Source organism: Mytilus galloprovincialis, chromosome 1 (assembly GCF_965363235.1).
Source record: "Mytilus galloprovincialis chromosome 1, xbMytGall1.hap1.1, whole genome shotgun sequence".
NCBI classification, from domain to species: Eukaryota; Metazoa; Mollusca; class Bivalvia; order Mytilida; family Mytilidae; genus Mytilus; species Mytilus galloprovincialis.
The window spans coordinates 121,806,207-121,828,835 of record NC_134838.1 but is presented as its reverse complement, the minus strand read 5'-3'; the positions used below and the strand labels follow the sequence as shown (position 1 = coordinate 121,828,835).

The window sequence follows — 22,629 nt, the reverse complement described above, 5'->3', positions numbered from 1 at the left end:
CTCGACATAGGGATAGTGATCCAGCAGCAGCGTTGTAAGCTAACTTCTTAAAAGCTTTATATTTTAGAAGGTGGAAGACCTGGGTGCTTCATACTTTGTATATGGATGCCTCATGTTACGAAGTTTCAGTAAGTCACATGTACAATGTCCTTGACCTCATTTTCATGGTTCAGTGACCACTTTTTTGTAATGTTAAATTCTCTCTTATTATAAGTAATAAGATAACTATATGTGGTATGTGCATACCTTGCAAGGTCCTCATGCCCGTCAGACAGTTCTCACTTGACCTCGACCTCATTTAACGGATCTGTGAACAAGGTTAAATTTTTCCTGGTCAAGTCCATATCTCAGATACTATAAGCAATAGGTCTAGTGTATTTGGTGTATGGAAGGACTGTAAGGTGTTCATGTCCAATTGGCAGGTGTCATCTGACCTTGACCTCATTTTCATGGTTCAGTGGTTATAGTTCAAGATTTTGTGTTTTGGTCTGTTTTTCTTATACTGTATGCAATAGGTCTACTATTTTTGGTGTATGGGATGATTGTAAGGTGTACATGTCTAGCTGGCAGTTGTCATCTGACCTTGAACTCATTTTCACGGTTCATTGCTCTGTTAACTTTTTGTGTTTTGGTCTGTTTTTCTTAAACTATTAGCAATGGATCAACTATATTTGGTGTATGGAAGAATTGTTAGCTGTACATGTCTGTCTGGCATGGTTCATCTGACCTTGACCTCATTTTCATGGTTCATTGGTCAATGTTTAATTTTCTTGGTTAATGTTAAGTTTATGTGACAGTTGTAATAAAGCTTTATTTTTAGGACTGTCAACATAATATCAATGATAAGTAAAGAAGGCGAGACATTTCAGTGTGTTCACTCTTGTTTTCTTCCTTTATTAATTCCTGATTTTAAGGTTCAAAGAATTTTATAATGATTGAGAATTTGAAATAAACAAGTTACACAATTCCAGTTTATTTTTGGGTTGCATTTTCCTGTTTATATATTCTAAGCATTCTGTGGCCCATATTTGAATATTAGTGACAAGAATAGAACAAGGCTAGTTTGACAGATTTTGCAGTTTTTCATGAAATGTAATTAATATTTTATATTTTCTTTAGATTTCAAGTGGCCAAAAAATATGAATTAATCATATCTTCTTCATTCAGTTAATGAAATAAATTATTATTTGATGATTGCTTAATGTTCAACGGCAAATATTTCATGCACATGCAGGGCAGAAACTCAACAAGTATTGATATGTTATTATTAGGTGTGAACTAAAAATAATCTAATCAATCAAGGTCTTGATTGTGGCTGGTGATGTTATTTTTCTTCTATTTTTACCTGGCAAGCTTAATAATTTTCTGGTCATGTTTCCATGAATTCACTAAATGATTCAAGGTAATATCATGAAAAATGTTATTGATTTAGACAATAAAAATTCCATTATCTTAATCACATAATTAATCAGCAATTGGAAGACTTTTATTGTCTGCTTCATATATGTATAGGATTGGAAATGAATTGGGGCATTAAGAAAATTTACATCTTCCTAAGTGTAGATTAATCATTCCTAATTACTGATCTAGTTACGAGTTCCTTAATTGTATATAAAATGTGAATGTTGTACTGGATTTAAAATGGATTAAGTACAGTTTTGTTTTTTATACGACCGCAAAATTTGAAAAATTTTTCGTCGTATATTGCTATCACGTTGGCGTCGTCGTCGTCGTCGTCGTCCGAATACTTTTAGTTTTCGCACTCTAACTTTAGTAAAAGTGAATAGAAATCTATGAAATTTTAACATAAGGTTTATGACCACAAAAGGAAGGTTGGGATTGATTTTGGGAGTTTTGGTCCCAACATTTTAGGAATAAGGGGCCAAAAAGGGGCCCAAATAAGCATTTTCTTGGTTTTCGCACTATAACTTTAGTTTAAGTTAATAGAAATCTATGAAATTTTGACACAAGGTTTATGACCACAAAAGAAAGGTTGGGATTGATTTTGGGAGTTTTGGTTCCAACAGTTTAGGAATTAGGGGCAAAAAAAGGGCCCAAATAAGCATTATTCTTGGTTTTCGCACAATAACTTTAGTTTAAGTAAATAGAAATCTATGAAATTTAAACACAAGGTTTATGACCATAAAAGGAAGGTTGGTATTGATTTTGGGAGTTTTGGTCCCAACAGTTTAGGAATAAAGGGCCCAAAGGGTCCAAATTAAACTTTGTTTGATTTCATCAAAAATTGAATAATTGGGGTTCTTTGGTATGCCGAATCTAACTGTGTATGCAGATTCTTAATTTTTGGTCCCGTTTTCAAATTGGTCTACATTAAGGTCCAAAGGGTCCAAAATTAAACTTAGTTTGATTTTGACAAAAATTGAATCCTGGGGGTTGTTTGATATGCTGAATTTAGAAATGTACTTAGATTTTTAATTATTGGCCTAGTTTTCAAGATGGTCCAAATGGGGGTCCAAAATTAAACTTTGTTCATCAAAAATTGAATAAATGGGTTCTTTGATATGCCAAATCTAACTGTGTATGTAGATTCTTAATTTTTGGTCCAGTTTTCAAATGGTCTACATTAAGGTCCAAAGGGTCCAAAATTAAACTAAGTTTGATTTTAACAAAAATTAAATTCTTGGGCTTATTTGATATGCCTTATCTAAATATGTACTTTGATTTTTGATTATGGGCCCAGTTTTCAAGTTGGTCCAAATCAGGATTCCATATCAAGTATTGTGCAATAGCAAGAAATTTTCAATTGCACAGTATTGCACAATAGCAAGAAATATCTAATTGCACAATATTGTGCAATAGCAATTAATTTTCAATTGGAGTTATCTTTCTTTGTATAGAATAGAAGTTGATAATATATGTTGGAAATTTGCCAGACATGACTATGATGTCATTTTCTATTTTTATTTGCCAATAACTTTATGTAAATAACTTCATTGGAAATTTGCCAATATAAAATGTTGCTGATGAAGCTTTTTTTCCTTATCTTATCTAAAATGTTTTTAGATAATGTATGTTGGACATTTGCCAGACATGACTATGATGTCATTTTCTATTTTTATTTGCCAATAACTTTATGTAAATAACTTCATTGGAAATTTGCCAATATAAAATGTTGCTGATGAAGTTTTTTTTATTGTTTTATACAATAAACAATGTATATTCACTTTTACTACCAACCAATCTTTACCATTCAGTGATAACAAGCACTTTATTTTACATTTTAATATTTTATGATGTATTTAAAAGAGTAGTTATTGTTGCAAACTCCATTAGAAATTTGAATTGATATCAGTTTTGGAAAAAGGGAAACAGGGATGTGAAAAAAAAGGGGGGGGTTTAAATTTTTCTCATTTCAGATTTCATAAATAAAAAGAAAATTTCTTCAAACATTTTTTTGAGAGGATTAATATTCAACAGCATAGTGAATTGCTCAAAGGCAAAAAAAATATTTTAAGTTCATTAGACCACATTCATTCTGTGTCGGAAACCTATGCTGTGTCAACTATTTAATTTTAGATTTAAAAAGTTTGAAGAAGAAATCTTTAATTGATTTGTAAAATCTTGACATTTGTTTTGTGTAAAAAAAAACATGTAATGTCAAAAATTTGATCACAATCCAAATTCAGAGCTGTATCACGCTTGAATGTTTTGTCCATACTTGCCCCAACTGTTCAGGGTTCGACCTCTGCAGTCGTATAAAGCTGCGCCCTGCGGAGCACCTGGTTTCATTTACAGTCGAGAGGGAAAAATTTCACAACACATTTTGTACTTATCATAATATTTCAAATGCAATCAATTTAATTTTCCATTACAAAAATAGGGTCCATAAAGAGTCCTTGAAGTCTTTCATAACTGTTTGTAGACCGGGGGATTCAAGCGGTTTGTACAACCCCTCCCCCTTGAAAACTAATAGGCACTGTTAAAGTTAATGTTCTGTTTGAATTGTAACTGTTGAATTTGAGTTAGCGAGTCCATGTAAGACCTCCTTGCAAATTCCTGGCTATGGGCCTATGTTGTGAAATTGCATGAGAGAAATCTATAAGGCATCTGATTGTCAATGCATCTTTGAGGTTATATATAGATGGGATGAAAGGCAAAGTTATGTTTGTAGCAAACTGGGAGGCATCAAGTTAGTATCTATGATCGTTTTAAAATGGTCTTGTTTATTTGGCAAAAAAATAATTCTGAAAATTAATAAATGTTATAATACAGTGACAATACAATTTTTCCGTAGACTTTAAAGTTAGGCAGTTTACTTGTCTGTCTTTCAAGTTGAGAGGCTATGAGGTCTTATGATATCTTGTAATTTTTATTTTTAGGATAGATTTCAGGAGGTGTTGATACACAGCATCTTCAGGGTCTTTGAAATTATGCACATACTATCTTGTCATGCTTGTCGTTAAAATTCTTCTTTGACAATGAGTAGGAAATTGAATTCTGAGATCTTAACTTTCCTAATGTCTGTCATTTTATTGTCGAGCCTGCAACTTTTGTTGCAGAAAGCTCGACATAGGGATAGTGATCCGGCGGCGGCGGTGTTAGCTCACTTCTTAAAAGCTATATATTTTAGAAGGTGGAAGACCTGGATGCTTCATATTTTGTGTATAGATGCCTCATGTTACGAAGTTTCCGTCAGTCACATGTCCATTGTCCTTGACCTCATTTTCATGGTTCAGTGACCACTTGAAAAAAAAGTTCAGATTTTTTGTAATGTTAAATTCTCACTTACTGTAAGTAATAGGATAACTATATTTCGTATGTGCGTACCTTGCAAGGTCCTCATGCCCGTCAGACAGTTTTCACTTGACCTCGACCTCATTTCATGGATCAGTGAACAAGGTTAAGTTTTGGTGGTCAAGTCCATATCTCAGATACTATAAGCAATAGGTCTAGTATATTCGGTGTATGGAAGGACTGTAAGGTGTACATGTCCAACTGGCAGGTGTCATCTGACCTTGACCTCATTTTCATGGTTCAGTGGTTATAGTTAAGTTTTTTGTGTTTTGGTCTGTTTTTCTCATACTTTATGCAATAGGTTTACTATATTTGTTGTATGGAATAATTGTAAGGTGTACATGTCTAGCGGGCAGATGTCATCTGACCTTGACCTCATTTTTATGGTTCAGTGGTTATAGTTAAGTTTTTGTGTTTTGGTCGGTTTTTCTCATACTTTATGCAATAGGTTTACTATATTTGTTGTATGGAATGATTGTAAGGTGTACATGTCTAGCGGGCAGATGTCATCTGACCTTGACCTCATTTTCATGGTTTAGTGGTCAAAGTTAAGTTTTTGAGTTTTGGTCTTTTTATCTAATACTATATGTCATAGGTCAACTATATTTGGTGTATGGAAATATTTTATGATCTATATGTCAGTCGTGCAGGTTTTATTTGACCTTGACCTGGTTTTCACGGTTCATTGCTCAGTGTTAAGTTTTTGTGTTTTGGTCTATTTTCTTCAACTATAAGCAATAGGCTCAACTATATTTGTCATGTTTGTTGTATGGAAGCATTGTTAGCTGTGCATGTCTGCCTGACATATGGTTCAACTGACCTTGACCTCATTTTCATGATTCATGTTAAGTTTATGTGACAGTCGTAATAAAGCTTTATATTTAGGAGTATCAACATAATATCAATGATTAGTAAAGAAGGCGAGACATTTCAGTGTGTGCACTCTTGTTTCAGGATGGCAGACTGGAGTGTTCTGAGAGGAGGTGATAGAGATTTTCTGTCATTTTTTGGATCATCCCTAAATTCAACAAGGATGGGAGATCAGACAATAATAGAAACATTCTGTACAACAGACAATATTGACCAGAGTATAGCTTATATCAACCAGGTATGGTATTTTGTGAAAACATTAGTTTCTCAACTGGAATAGGAATGGAATTGGGCAGATGTTTGGCCTTACTTAATATAATATATGATAAAAGTACACATAATTTCTTATTTTTATAAGGCAAAGATTCTTTTTTAAAATTTTCTGTTTGACTTTCACTTCGAAAATCATGATAAACATGTAAATTTTTTGTATTTGTTTATTATCCCGCTAAACTTTTTTTATAATTCTGACTTGCTTTACATAATTTTCTTTGGTAGGAACTAACAGTATTAGGTTTCCAGACAATAAGTTATGATATTCAAGATAGAGTACCAAGTTTGGTTAACAGATTGTATGAGGTGTTACGTCAGTTTCAAAGAATAGGAAGAATAAGAGAAGAACTTGAAAATAGGTAAGAAGAATAAAGAAACCTGGACTATACTATTTTTGTATTGTAAAAATCATTATTACAAATCGATTAGTTCTATATAGAATGAACTAAGAAAACATATTGTGTAAAAGTAAACAACTAATATCAATATCCATACTCCTTCAAATATTTGAAATACTGTTTATATACATTAAGTACCAGTAGTTGATTTTCTCAAACGGATTTCACTTTTTGTAAGAAAAAAGATGTTGTGAATGGTGTCTTTATGAAATGTTCCAACTCAATTAACTTGGCTGTAATTTACAAATTGTTTGATTATTTTATATCATGTATGTATAATTTGAATGCTTGTACATTCTAATTAGACAAAATGAATGTGTACTATGGCCTTTTATTTATAGCTAACTATATATGCAGTATGGGTTTTACTCAATGTTGAAGGATGTTTGGTGTCCTTCAGTTATTGACTTCTGTGTCATTTGGTCTGTTCTAAATAGTTGTCTCATTGGCGGTCTTTCCACATCTTTTTATTTAAGAATTGAATGCTCCTTTTTGTAAATTCATTGGGGCGTAAAAGCGTTGACCTAAGTAGATTTTATATATAGTGTTTTCCTAAAAATGTGTGAACGGTTAACGCTTTTTCAACCCTATAAAATTACTAAAAGAAGCATTCAATACTTATAATTACATTGTTTTGTTAGGATCATGAAAACGTGATTTCTATCAAGTTTTTTTTTTATTTACCTGTGCACTTTATTGTAGAAGCTCATGTCATGAGAAATGATTCATTTCATTTTGAAATGAAGGTGAATTTCAGAATGACGCGAGAATGTTGTTAGCCAATCAGAATAACGTATTATAAATAAACATACATCTTATGTAATTAAGGGTGTTAAAAAATTTCAAAACTTTCATCCCTCTTGGTGGTTGTGTGTAATCATGTTTGCCTCAGATAAGGAGAGTGTTTGGTAAATCTCAAACTGGGTCAATTCAAAGACTTTAAAATATTGTATTTGCTTCTTCTTTAACAAGTAATGAGTATTATCATACAATGGTTTGGCTGTTTTCATTACAATATTTCTGAGTAAAACCTATTCACGGTAAATTACTGGCATGTTTTTTCCTTCTTAGTTACAATTTAAAAACAAGGAAAGGATGATGTAAAATGTATATTTCTATAGGAAAAGTTAAATCCTTTAATAAATGATAACTTTTAACAATAGTCTAAAAGTAAGACACTAATTTTTGTCGAGCCTGCAACTTTTGTTGCAGAAAGCTCAACATAGGGATAGTGATCCGGCAGCGGCGGAGGCGTTAGCTAACTTCTTAAAAGGTTTATATTTTAGAAGGTGAAAGACCTGGATGCTTCATACTTTGTATATAGATGCCTCATGTTACAAAGTTTCTGTCAGTCACATGTCCAATGTCCTTGACCTCATTTTCATGGTTCAGTGACCACTTGAAAAAAAAGTTCAAAATTTTTGTAATGTTGAATTCTCTCTTATTATAAGTAATAGTTATTATAAGTAATAGGATAACTATGTTTGGTATGTGCGTACCTTGCAAGGTCCTCATGCCCGTCAGACAGTTTTCACTTGACCTCGACCTCATTTCATGGATCAGTGAACAAGGTTAAGTTTTGGTGGTCAAGTCCATATCTCAGATACTATAGGTAATAGGGCTAGTATATTTGGTGTATGGAAGGACTGGAAGGTGTACATGTCCAACTGGCAGGTGTCATCTGACCTTGACCTCATTTTCATGGTTCAGTGGTTATAGTTAAGTTTTTGTGTTTTGGTCTGTTTTTCTCATACTTTATGCAATAGGTCTACTATATTTGTTGTATGGAATGGTTGTAAGCTGTACATGTCTAGCGGGCAGATGTCATCTGACCTTGACCTCATTTTCATGGTTCGGTGGTCAAAGTTAAGTTTTTAAGTTTTGGTCTGTTTTTATCTTATATTATATGCCAAAGATCAACTATATTTGGTGTATGTAAATATATTATGATCTATATGTCAGTCCCGCAGGTTTTATTTGACCATGACCTCAATTGCACGGTTCATTGCACAGTGTTTAAGTTTTTGTGTTTTGGTCTATTTTTCTTAAACTATAAGTAATAGGTCAACTATATTTGTTGTATGGAAGCTTTGTTAGCTGTACATGTCTGCCTGGCATGGTTCATCTAACCTTGACCTCATTTTCATGGTTCATTGGTCTCTGTTTAGCTATCTTGGTTAATGTTAAGTTTATGTGACAGTTGTAATCAAGCTTTATGCTTAGGGCTATCAACATAATATCAATGATTAGTAAAGAAGGCGAGACATTTCAGTGTGTGCACTCTTGTTCTTCAGAATCCATCGTGTTACTGGGGAGTTAGACCATTACCAAGCAATGAATATGAGATTGAAAACAGAGAATGACAAATTAGATAAAGAGAATGGGAGAGAACAGGAGAAATATAGACAGCTGGTTACCAAACAGAAGACATTGTCATCTAAACTTAAAGCTGAAAGAGAAGAGGTCAGTTATATACTAATTAGGGGAAAAAAGATTGAAATCTATATTTTTTTGGTGTCGATATTTTAAGCAAGATACTACACTATACATCAATCATGTAGTCTTTTAAAAAGTAATATAAATTTCTTGAAAGATTCTCTCTGGTCTTGTGTGATTAATTGTTAAGTTAAAAGATGAAAATTCAAATAAACCGATTCTCTGGGTGTTTGTTTATCTGAATATTTTCTCTGTTATTTTCAGGTTAAAAGGTTACAAAGTATAATAAAAGATAGAGATGGACAGTTCAAACATGAATTAAAGAAGAAGGAAAGAGAAATAAACAAACTGAAAGAGAAATTACATCAACTGATATCTGATAAAACTCCAAACAGAAGAGTTGGTTAGTATATTGAAATAAAGAATTAATTATAACCAAAATACAATAATAGAAACCAGGATTTTAAGAGATAAAGGATGTTATAAACTATCACTGTACACAAATTACATGTGTTTGGATCTGACCGATTTATTAGATAGTCTATATTTTTACAACTTACACAGTAACTTCAAATATATATATGTCCAATCTACTTATATTAACGAGAGAATTATCATTGCAGGTTTGGACCTTGCTAATTCTTTACAAAACAGAGATGGTAAACGTAGCACATGGAAGAGTGCAGGCAATAATAAGTATGTTTATGATGCAGAAATAAGATTATTTTTGCTTACATTTTATTATATTAAAATGAATATGTAACATCTAATCTTGTTATCTTAAAACCAACAGGACTGTTTTTTTCAAGTCAACAGATGCTCCACTCAATGGAAAATAATTAGAATTTGAATAATCAATTTACATATATTTTTGGGGTATTTATATGCTTATTACTAGTAAAAGAACAAGATGATTTAGTTATGGTTTGTTTTTTATCACATCAGATAAATAATTGAGAATTGTGGCTTCATAAGGCTGAAATACTTGACTAAAGCAGTTTTGAATTATGCAATTTATATGTCTAGAAATTTGCATAGTTACTGATCATTCAATTAAAAATCATACTTGTCTTGAGAGATAAACCTGGTAATAGTTATCAAAGGTACCAGGATTATAATTTAGTATGCAAGATGCGTGTTTCGTCTACAAAAGACTCATCAGTGACGCGTTATCAAAATATTTATAAAGCCAAACCAGTACAAAATTGAAGAGCATTAAAGATCCAAAATTCCAAAAAGTTGTGTCAAATACGGCTAAGGTAATCTATGCCTGGGATAAGAAAATCCTTAGTTTTTTTAAAAAATCAAAGTTTTGTAAACAGGAAATTTATAAAAATTACCACATTATTGATATTAATGTTATCACCAAAGTGTTAACTACTGGGCTGGTGATACCCTTGGGGACGAAAAGTATTTACTACATATTGTGATTGGTTAGAAATTTCTATAACACTTTCTTCATGCATGTAATCTGAAAGATAAGTGTGACCTAATATCTTTTTCATAGTCAGCATGACTGTGTACTGCGGAGTACAATTTCACATATTGGGTATTTCTTCACACAAGTTACACATATATCTTACAGACAGGAAGAGATGTATCAGAATGTTATACATCATCATGAAGATAAACAGAGAGAACTGATGTTAGAGAATACAGATCTACGTGATTGTTTGGTTCAAATGCAGAAAGAACTTGTCACAGTCATCAATGGAGAAGACATAGCCAACTGTAGTATTAGTCCTAATGATGTTAGTTATTCAAATATTCATATTTTGGTTTACCAGATATATATAAGAATTAGTGTTGTCAAATCGTACACTTTTGCCTAACCGGTTACTCAGATAATTGTTCGACCGATTAACCGGTTAACCCGTAGTTTAAGTTGATGTTTAAAGGCATTATCTATAGTACCCTACGCATAGATATAAGAAGATGTGGTATGAATGTCAATGTAGCAACCTTCCATCCAAGTCATACATTTACGTGTTTATAATACAATGAATTGAAATTTGTCCTTTGGTATTATAAGGCTTGTCTATGAAGATTCCTGGCGAAGTTTGACTTTTAATAATCAAATACACTGTATCAACTGTGGCGTTTGTACTAACTTCAGATTGCGAAAAAAAAACCTTCTAAATCTCGTAGAATTTAATATTGTCTGAATCCAATGATTCTTTCTCTTGTTGTCTGCGAAAATAATGTGGAGTGTTTCAATTTGAAATGATTAAGCATGTTAGTCGTACTGTCAAGTATACATTGATTACATTCACATTGGTTTTGCATTTCACAATTTTTTAGTTAGCATTTCGTTTAAAGTATGACAAAGACTTGCATGACAGAGATTGCACATTCAGATGTAGATCTACACAATATTAGATCAAAAATGAAATAATGAAGTAAATCATAAAATTTAATCGTATTACTGATTTTATACAGTTATATACATGTTATCATTGACAATTCATTACATTTGTACAAATGGCTAATGGAAGAGGTCTAAAATGATAAATGAAAAATAACATGACTTGGATGGAGAGTTCTATCATTTTTACTCATACCACATCTTCTTATATCTATTCACCTGTAATTTACCTGTAAAAAATCAGCGCAAATGCAAAATACCGGTTTCACTATACATATTACATATATATTACATATGCACTCCGCTGAATAAAAAACATCAGCACTGTAATTGAAAATATTACTTTATTTCAGAATAATTTAGATGAGACCCTTAGTGATGATGATGATGATAGTAGTTCTATTTACTCTGTCAAGAAGCCACCTGCTCTTAATGATATCTCAGATGGTAAGCTGCTGTAGTCAATAGTTCCTTAGATAAAGGTCCCTGGAATAAATACATAAGATGTCAAATTTACATAATTTAAATTAATTTTACAGCTGTTTGGAATTTCTGCTTCTCCAGTAAGCTTAAAACTATAAGGATTAAGAGCAGAGGATGATTGACATTGAGTCAGAATAAGGTGTTTGAGAATGATGTTATCTCTTACTGTGTACTTACTTACCTATAGTTCTCAAAAAAGGATTCAAAGGATAATACAAGTTTATCTGTATAACCAAAGAGGTTATATTAGAAGGAGAGAGGACGAAAGACGATAATTACACATAAAATGTTACCGACTTTTCTGTAAGTGGGTGTTAATTAGTTGAGATCGACTCTGTCACAGAGGGAGATTTTGTCCTAATTACATACCCGAGTAAGAACGGAAACACCCGAGGTGTCATAAACTGACCGGATATACAATTATTGAAATGTTAATGAGATTTTTTGTGATATTTTTTATTAAGTAATTAAAAATTAAAATTTTATTTTAAAAGTAAACTTATTACCAATAGAAATAAAACGAATATCCGTCTCATTGCCGTCAATGTTAATATCAACAGTCATAACAGAAAGTCACTTTTATGTTGTTCCCGATAAATATCTCTATGTTTCAATTGCAAATATTCCTTCCGGTCGTTACCGGTCACCGTAACTAAAGTACTTTGCATATTCGTATATATTCTATGATTATTACCTGCCAATTCTCATAAGCAGAAATTGACAGGTGAAGCGAAAATCTTTGTTTAAAGAAATGTAGTGTTGAATAAAAATCGCTCACTAACTTTCCTTTAAACCCTCATAACTTTGTCATTTCTTAATCTTTTTTCACCGTAGACAGACGGTTGATTTTGAAATTGCGCGTCAAATCTGTTTCCAAATCATAAACACCTATGCACTGCACTGTAACTAAAAATACACCTGAACTTTAATGACCCAGTCACTGATAACAATCACGTGACATATACGATTTATCTAATAGTCCGAACTACTCGCGGTAACAGCCCGGTACATCAGAGGGCCATGTCAAGTGGGTGATAAACATGTCGGTTTCTTTATAATTTTATCATTTTTCTCTGATCGAACTGCTATCCTGGGGATGTTAATTTTGTATCAAGCAGAGTGTTCACTCTCCTTCTAATATAACCTCCTTGGTATAACCATAATATTTCTGTTGATTCAGGATAAAAAGTTAATTAATTCTATATTCCAGGATATTTTCAGATGCCATATGGTTTTATGAAAGACAATCTACAAAAGTCATTCAGGGAAACTTGCAAAAAGATAAAGCACAACATGAAGCCTAAAAGATGTTTGCCAAGTAGGTCTTCACAGAGAGAATTTAATGTAAAATTTATGCTATATAAAAGTACCCTCATTTATATTGTAAGATTGCAGTAATATTGCTTTGCAATACATAAGATGTAGTAATGATATAAAAAGAAAGAAGTTCTGTTGATAATGTTCATTTGACGAATATTTTTGTCACACTTTTCTCAGATACTATTAAAAAGAATGACTTCATATATGACCAGCAGCTTTAAAGTGTAAAGTTTAATATTTGGCACATGAAGAGCTGTCAGACATCCACTTCAAGATCCACATTATTTATATTTTTATTTCCAGGTCCCAATAAAGGTACAGTGAACATGACCCCTCAGCCAAGTGATTCAAAGTTTAAAGGAGAGTATGACAAACTACAGAAGCAGATCAGTAAATACAAGGATATCATTAAACAACAAGAAGAACTCATTCAGGTTATTATTACCATAGATGTAATTACATCTATGGTATTACTCAACTTATTACTCAAGTCTTGTTTAAAATTTAATTGTCTCCTGTACATAACTTTGCAGGGGACATTGAAATATAGGGTGTCTGTCTGTCCGTCCAATGGAATTGAAGGACAGAATACTGAGAATAATATCAATTAGTTATGTAGACATCTTGCATAATATAATTTATGATCATAAAGAGGTGACCAATCTAATAATTATAAAAGCAAAAATTAAACAACACAACTTTCCATAACCATATTTACAAAATTTTACAGAAGTTTTTTTCAAATTGAAAGAAAGTTTATTCTAATAATCAAATTTTTGTATAACAGAACACATTTTTCCTAAAAATATTTTTTTATTTCAGCAATCTATAACTTCTCAGTCCAGGTCAATGGAGAATTCCTTCCTCCATGAATCTCATCTCCTACAAGAGAAAGAAACATTGTCAGAACAGAAAAGATGTTTTTTCCAAGAAAAAGCTAATTTTGAAAAGGAGAGGAAACACTTTACAGAGGCAGCCATTAGACTGGGTAGAGAGGTACATATTTTGAACAAGAGTTCTGAAATTTTTTCTGCAGATTTCAGGCACTATTTTAGGACTAGACATCCAGAATCTTTATTTCGAACCGTCAAATTTAAACTGAACATCATATCAAAAATGAATCTCAATCAAAATTGCTGAATGAACTGCCTGACAGTTTGTACCTGTATTGTAAATGCCTTTAAGAATAATATGTGGAATGATACAGAATCAAACTGCTATTATTTTGATGGCTTAAAACGGAAAATCCTTAAAGGGATAATTCGCGATTTTTCACTTTTCATCTTATTATGTTCATAATACCATAAAAAACATATTCACAAAGTTTTATTTCGATATGAAAAGTAATAAAGGAGAAAATTGGGAATTATTAATTTTATTTTATCAAACTTCCTGACTTATGTGACGTAGTTTAAGTCTTTGAGCATGCCGGGAGTGAAATTAATCTCATTTAAGTCTTGTTCGTTAACCATCTAATAACGCTATTTAAAGCGCATCGACGACTTTTGGTGTAGCTATTAACCCAAGAAAAGTAAGTGATAGCCATGCAACTTTTTAAATTAGATTGTAGGATTCATGTGTGGATTTTTTATACGAATTCTAGTAATTAAAGTAAATAATACAATAGAACACTTTTATGATTTTTTTTCTTCAAATACTTTAAACAAACATATGAAACTGACACGATCGATAGTGTATTAAAAAATACATGTTTGTATTCTGAACTTTTTGCTTCATTCCAGAAAACATTTTCACTTGCTTGAAATGTGGAAATTAAATGTGTATTAATTTGTAACACTTAGTGAATGTCGAATGCGTAGTTAAACTCAAGGTAATTAAAAGATTAGCATTATGTAATTCTAATCTTTTGATCTTCATTCAGTGACACCTAGGCGTCACGGTTCAGCATTTCAGGTGTGAACAACATTTCGTATGAATGATATACGGGAGTCAGTTATAGTTATAGACACAGAAATGTAAGAAAAAGAATTAAAATGAATTTACGGGAGAAATAAGGTCGCACAATAACTGGATAGCTGTTGTATATTTTTATATATTTTGCATTAAGCTCACTTTTAAATGAATTATGACTTCTGATTAGTTTTGTAACGATAAAATACTGAATTATTTTAATTGAATAAATTTATAAATAAAAATAGCCTTCTAAACACGAGTGTATGAACTAAAAATTGTACCTTTTTAAATTAAAATCGCCAACCTTTAATATTTCAAACAGATTGCAATTATATAATTTAGTCCATCCAAAGCGATCTTTATTTACCTATTTAGGAATTAATGTTCTCATCAAAATATTTTAAATCTCACAACGCATGCATGAATACTTAAGCTATTTGAAAAAAAAGATGTTTTAAAAAATTGACAGGAAATTTAAGGATCCTCTTGGAATGGAATCGAAAAATTACGAATAGAATTTCTTTTCAAGTGTGAAAAACGTCAACCAAATTTATTCATAATCGGGAGCGTCCTTATATTAAAATAGTCTTCTTCTCACAACGAATAATACTTTAGCTTAATTTCCCTATTTTTGAATGTAATTATAAGTCTGTTCAACTGGCAAGAATACCCCTAAAGCGGACAAGCAGTTTATTCTTTAAATTGCTGTCATTGAATATCAAGAAAGAAAATAATTCCCGAAATCAATTTGAAACTTTAATACTCAAAAGTTTTCTTAGAAAATATTCACATCCCTTGGGGTTTATTAGTGTACGTCTAGTTGCATATGTTTTTCATGAATGTTGGAACAATTGTGATGATGTCGACGTTCTTCCTTTATTGGAGAACGATCTAATTGATATATATACATTTGTGATTTTACTATGTTCATAACTTCGATGAACCGAAGCAAGTTATTATATCGACCTGTATTTAAATCAAATTGGTCCTCTACTTCTTCTTCTTCTTCTTCTTTTGGTATACAATAGTCTATCGAATTCGATGATTACATACTGTTGGCATTCGTGGACTAGTCTATTTACAAAACTGTAACCCCAATTTACACAAAATGTATGTTTCTTTCTTATGTTCAATGTATACATGTATATATTATAAATTGCGATATAGCTCCGTAACTTTCTATCCAGACGTAGAAATGAATTGTCGACAAGTGCGTACATTTTTCTGTCCTTTACTATTGACAACGAGTATATATTACATTTTCCCAAATTAAACCTGGGGAAAAAAATGTAAATAGATTTTTATTTTATCAAATCTTTTTTTTTTTTGGTATTATTTATATTTTTATAAATAATATTCTTTACACCAGTAATGTTATTTATAAACAAGCGTATGAGTTTAGTAATGACTAGTATATTATATCACTTTCGGACACGCAAGACAGAGATGTATATTATACACCTGATAGTACAAAATGGAGAGTTATAAGTTATCGGCCGTGTACACTGATCAATACCTACAGAAGTGAAACGATGCATGAACTTGCAAGCCCGACAGGAAATCGCTTGAATACCTGGACGTGTCACCTCACACCCCTCGCAATACCTTTGGAAGTAATACCTTTAGTCATGCTGGTGATCAGATAGGGAAGATCCGAATTTATTTGAATAAAATTTATTACTTTAAAGAATTATAAACGAATTAGATTTACGAAAACAGTTTTCACGGAACACTTATTTATGATTTAAACTTTGACCTTTTAACTAATTCCAATATTAACAGTTTAAAATAACAGACTGTGGTTATTTAAAAAAAATAAGAACATTTTCCGTATCAAGTTAGTTTGTCAGATAAAACAACCGTACGATTGACTAGATATCGACACGCAATTACGACTACATCGGTTACTGTAGTTTTGTTCCTTTGTGGTTTATAGACATATCGTGATTTTTCATCGGGGAAGACGACAAGATGGCGGAACGCAGAGAATTGATACTCTAAATTTAAAATCGATGGTGATCTCTTATCTAGCGGAATAAAACTTTAATATCTATAAATTTGAGCATTTCTATATAGAATGGACATAATATCAATTTTTGATTTTTTTGCGAAGTTTCCCTTTAAGAACTATTTTTTGGGCCTTCTTGTCTTACAGACTGTTATTGATAATTCTATACAGCATTTCAATTAAGGTTAAATTTTTTAATTAACCAAGTATTTATAGTGACACACTGGTACATCATACAAAAAAATCCATCTTCTCATTTAATGCATAAGTGTCAACAATTTACTGGTACGATGCAGACAGAATTAATGTCCTAATATTTTTATTGATTTCTTTGTTTTTCAGAGACAAAGCTTTGAAGTGGAAAAGGCAAATGTATTAAAGAATGATTTTTTACAGATTTCTCCATTTACAAAATCTAGCTCAGCCACACCACAAAAAAGTAAGTAAAAATATCATTTTAGACAGGAAGGAAAAATTGATTAGTTGAACATTTTTGATATTAATCATTATAGTTTATGTTTACTTTTGTCAGTAGTGTACTGTTCATTGTTAGCTTATTTAACCAACAAAATGCATTAGAGAAATTTGTTCACTACTGTTTACAAGGATGAGACAAATTTTCTACCGAGTGAACTTACTTTTTTTTATCTTTAAAGAAATTTCAAAATATATTTGAATTTACTAACTTTTCAAATTAACAAAGTTTGACTCATCAGATCTATAGAGATGCAATGGGAATTTCATCATGAGCAACAAAAAAGCTTTAATTATTTAAGTTTTATGTTCTATGTGGTTCATCTGTGTGTCTACCTACTCTTTACCTCTCATGTATTTATTTATGAGTATTCTTTCTGTAATAAGATATTGATACTCTTTTGTATATATTAAAGGTGAAGGTACTCGTTTGTTGCCATCTACTCCTGTCTTCTCACCTGCTCCATCTGGTAAACCAAAGACACCTTCCACTGTAGAATTGTATAAGATACTAGGATTGACACCTAAAGACTTATCCAGGTTTGTACAAGTGTCAATACTTTAAACTCTGGTAAACCAAAGACACCATCCACTGTAGAATTGTATAAGATATTAGGATTGACACCTGAAGACTTGTCCAGGTTTGTACAAGTGTCCATAGAATTTTATAAGATATAAGAATTGACACCTAAAGACTTATCCAGCTTTGTACAAGTGTCAATACTTAAAAAAGTTAGATAAACCAAAGACACCTTCCACTGTAGAATTGTATTAGGTATTAGGATTGACACCTAAAGACTTATCCAGGTTTGTACAAGTGTCCTTATAATGTATAAGATATAAGTTTGACACTCAAAAACTTATGCAGGTTTTTTAAGTGTCAATACTTAAAACAATGTTGATATTCTGAGACCAGTTACTGACGTCAGTAAGTCTTGTAGTTATCATAACCCACATTTTGTCATCTTATATAGGATCATCTCATGGTCTAATAATTTCATCAGGCATATTTCTATTGTCTTATTGTTAGACCTCATGTATAAAAAGATGTTAATAAGTCTTTCATTTTATCTTTTAAATGCATTAGGCAATATAAATAAATGATATGGGTAAACATTAATAAAATGGCACATGTCTACTTTAAGTGGTCATTAACCGTGTGCACACCATACAGCAAACTTTAAAAATTGTGTAGACCATTTGTAAATGAATCGAACTATAGACATAGTTTTTATTGAAATAAATGCTCAAGAGATAGTGGCAACCAGGCCAAAATAAATAAACATGTTTGTTTCCCCTCCCCCACCGGGGTCAAAAATAAGCTCCCAGGTCAAAAAATTATTTTCCACAAAAAAATCAAAAATTATTTTTATTCCTGAAAATAATTCTTTCCCATTTTTGAAAAGTGCTTGAAAGCAAAAGGATTGTTAATCTAAATAAATACACTCAAATTGAAAACAAGTGGCCTCGACTGGACAAGTGAAACAATTCATGTGACCATGCTATGACATCCAGTTAAAAAAAAATAATAATCTACCTTCCTGGTCTGTTTACAAAGGGTAGACCCGGGGAGGGGAAACAATCATTCTTTTAAATGTGGCCCCACTGACATTTATATTTAAGAAGGTATAATATAATAATATGAAACTTCCTTGGTAACAATCATTTTTTTCACTGCATTAGAATTATTTATACTTTGATATTTAGGCGAGAGAAGAGTACTCCATCAGACATACAAGATGACAGAGTATCAACATCAGAATCAGTACTGACACAGTCGTGTAACTCAGCACCATGTGATCTTAGGTCAGACATTCATATCGCACCACGAAGAACTTTGTTCCGAAGCTCAAGTACTGGGGACGATTTAGATGTGTGACTTGTTTCCATGATGAAAGGGTACTTACAAAAACAATAGATAAAATACATAGATCTCATAAATGAATTTAAATCTGCCTCAGTGTGAATTGTATATTTTTATAATGTATGTTTGTTCTGTTGTTCAAGTGGAAGTCAATAGCGCTATTTTTCTAATGTTATTTGTTGGTTATGTTTTGTTGAGGAATATTATTTAGAGCCTTTTGTGCTAATAATAGCTTTTACTATGATATAACTATGTAAATGTTGTATTGACAAAACTATATAGAATGAGGGCAATGACTTAAGTTTCTCTGGTTTAGTACTGTACTCAGAGGTCCTAGTAATTTATATTGTTAAAAGAAATTTTAAAAGCAAGATCTTTTACTGTAAATTTTGAAGAAATCTGAATTGAAATACTCATCTATCTTAAATATTTCTCCTTATTATTTAATGTTAAGTGTGGATATTTTTATGATTTATTTGACTTGATATACATGTGAAGGGAAAACCATTAATTTTGAATGAATGTGTTTTTGAGAAGATTGGTCAATTTTTTTTTTCTGAAAAATAATTGAAAACAAAATAAGGAGCATCTAGCAACTTAATATAAAAGTTTAAAGCATTTGTTGCTTGGAACTGTCAATATCATATAAACAGACTTAGTCCTTTATATTTTAAATTTAATTTGACTTATATATTCAGTTTTTTTTAAGGGAAGTTTGTTTTGAATGTAAGGGCATTTAAACATATATTATAAATGTAATATAAACCATATGTATACAGCTTTAAATGTTTAAGGTGCAATTAACAGTCTTATATACTGTATCAAGTGTACAAAGTCATCCGTCCTCTCATAAAAATTTCTACTCTATCAGGAAAACCTGTTTATTGAAACACAATTTCTTTCTTTTTACCATCTTATTTCTAATATGTGATGACAAAGATGAAAAGTTATATATATATACATATATTTTTAAATTTTACTTTACATAATTAAATTTTATGCACTGTGATCAGAACATCAATCCATCAGTCATGTGATCATCATGTCTTTCCATCAGTCATGTGATCAGAAAATCATTCCATCAGTCGTGATTGTCATGTCATTCCATCAGTCATGTGATCATCATGTCATTCCATCAGTCATGCGATCATCATGTCATTCCATCAGTCATGCGATCATCATGTCTTTCCATCAGTCATGTGATCATCATGTCATTCCAAGGTCATGTGATTAACACCTCATTCTATCAGTCATGTGATCATCATGTCATTCCATCAGTCATTAGATCATTATATCATTACATCAGTCATGTGATCATGTCATTCCAAGGTCATGTGATCATATATCATTCCGTCAGTCATGTGATTATTATGGCATACTGTAGGTCATGTTATCTTAATACCATCCAATCAGTCATGTGATCATCATATCATTCTTTCCAACACCCACCATTTCCTCAGTCATGTTATCATGTCATTCTGTGACGGTTATTCTGTCAGTCATTAGATCATCATATCATTTCATCAGTCATGTGATTATCATGTTATGTGATCATTACTTCATTCCATCAGAAATGTGATTATTTTTACATTCCATTACCAATGTATTCATAACAATGATTCAAAATTGATACATAAATCTGTAATTTATAAAAAAAACATAATTACATGATAATATACATCTGTAATTATTGCTGAAAAAACATTCCATAAGCCAGGAAAAAACTTTGGTAGAAAATTGCTTTTGTACATTGTTTTTATGCCCCATTTATGGGCATTATGTTTTCTGGTCTGTGCATCTGTTCGTCCATTTGTCCATCTGCCCGTTCATCCTGATTCAAGTTAAAGTTTTTGGTCAAGGTAGTTTTTGATCAAGTTGAAGTCCAATCAACTTGAAACTTAGTACACATGTTCCCTATGATATGATTTTTCTATTTTTAATGCCAAATTAAAGTTTTTACCCCAATTTCACCGTCCACTGAACATGGAAAATGATAATGTGAGTGGGGCATCTGTGTACTATGGACACATTCTTGTTTCCTCCTAAATTGCACTTTTTTAATTTTTTTAAATCTTTGAACTGATTGGACAAAATGTTTGAAGGCTTTAACCATTATTTGTCTATGTTGACAATGTTTCATTTAACTTTATATCTTCATTGATAAGGTAAATTTAATAACTACTGGACTCTATCTTTATTTGATATAAATAGTACTTCTTAATGGGAATAGCTGATCTATCAATTTATTTTCTTGATTTGAATGATTAATTTCATTAAAGCCATATTATATTTTCCATACTTTCAATAGTTTCAACATTGGTATAAATCAGCTCTAATCACCCCTACTTTAACAAAATTGGCCACTTTACCTCTCTTTTATATCTACAAGTATTACCTCAATATCTCAAATATAATAGTAGTACTAGTGTTAATCACTAGAGAACAGTTATTATAAGGGAGTATTCCATAACAAAGTTGTTAACAGGTATGTTTTAGATCTGACTTTATTGCTGTAAGAAATTTCTATAATATGATGTTGTATAATTTATATAATATATAAACAAGGGTACTTATATGGTCACTGTATGCAGCTTGTTGTATACAATATATTGCTCAATGCACATTAATGTATAAAAATATTTTCATGTTCTTTTCTTTTAATAGATTTATAATTCATTGCATAATTGTTTTCTTGAATGTACATATTGTTTAACATATAAATACATATCATTATTCTATTGACATACCTATACCTAGAGTCACACACAGCATGCCACTTTTGTGATGATCATAGGAAATGTATATTTAAAATCAAATGATAAATAATTGGACAAAATTCTTACAAGATTTTTATCATTCAGTCATAAACATGTATATTTTGCTTACCTGTTATCTGTATTAAATGGCAAACGTCTATGCAAGAAATGTGTTTTTGCTGATGAAGTAATAGATGCACTTGATGCTTTGTATCAGAAAATAATAAAATTGGGGAAGGGTGGTTTAAAGATAATTTTTCAGTGTTCTGAAGGAAAATATATATTTTGTAGATCAAGGTTGCATCTCAATTTACCTTTCCTCTGTAGTGTTTTAATTTGTGCTTTCTGCATTTATATTCTATAAAATTAGAATGCAAATTATTAAGTTTGGTATAAAATGTTAAAGTTGATTAAGTAATATTGAGGCTTAAGGGTACTTTATTTATTTGGAAAAAGTATTGCACTATATACAAATAGACCTTTAATTTGAGAGTGGTGCCTTTCTATCCATTACAATGCATTTATGCCTTATGATTCCACATGCTGTCATATTTGTAGTGCTTGCGCCTTGCCAAATCATATCACCAAATATATTGTGGTAGTTTTCCATTGTACCAAAACAACTGCCATCCATCATACAGATTTTTATTTTTGTTATATATTTTCTTTGTAATTTCACTATGTTTACAGGTTAATAAAGTTTATTTATTTCA

The 22,629-nt window shown here is 31.3% G+C and overlaps 1 protein-coding gene across 4 annotated transcripts in view; it reads left to right on the top strand.

The window, feature by feature from the left end:
- LOC143056044 (afadin- and alpha-actinin-binding protein B-like) overlaps nt 1-22,629 on the top strand; it is a 34,271-nt gene extending 11,642 nt beyond the window's left edge. For all 4 annotated transcript variants that reach the window (XM_076229121.1, XM_076229126.1, XM_076229142.1 and 1 more), the window contains exons 2-14: nt 5,710-5,863; nt 6,124-6,257; nt 8,591-8,759; nt 8,997-9,135; nt 9,356-9,428; nt 10,318-10,483; nt 11,451-11,544; nt 12,791-12,898; nt 13,204-13,334; nt 13,723-13,896; nt 17,165-17,261; nt 17,713-17,836; nt 19,004-22,629. In XM_076229121.1, the coding sequence (XP_076085236.1) occupies nt 5,711-5,863; nt 6,124-6,257; nt 8,591-8,759; nt 8,997-9,135; nt 9,356-9,428; nt 10,318-10,483; nt 11,451-11,544; nt 12,791-12,898; nt 13,204-13,334; nt 13,723-13,896; nt 17,165-17,261; nt 17,713-17,836; nt 19,004-19,175 (1,734 nt within the window). In that variant the 5' untranslated portion in view covers nt 5,710 and the 3' untranslated portion in view covers nt 19,176-22,629. The remainder of the gene's footprint in view (nt 1-5,709; nt 5,864-6,123; nt 6,258-8,590; nt 8,760-8,996; nt 9,136-9,355; nt 9,429-10,317; nt 10,484-11,450; nt 11,545-12,790; nt 12,899-13,203; nt 13,335-13,722; nt 13,897-17,164; nt 17,262-17,712; nt 17,837-19,003) is intronic.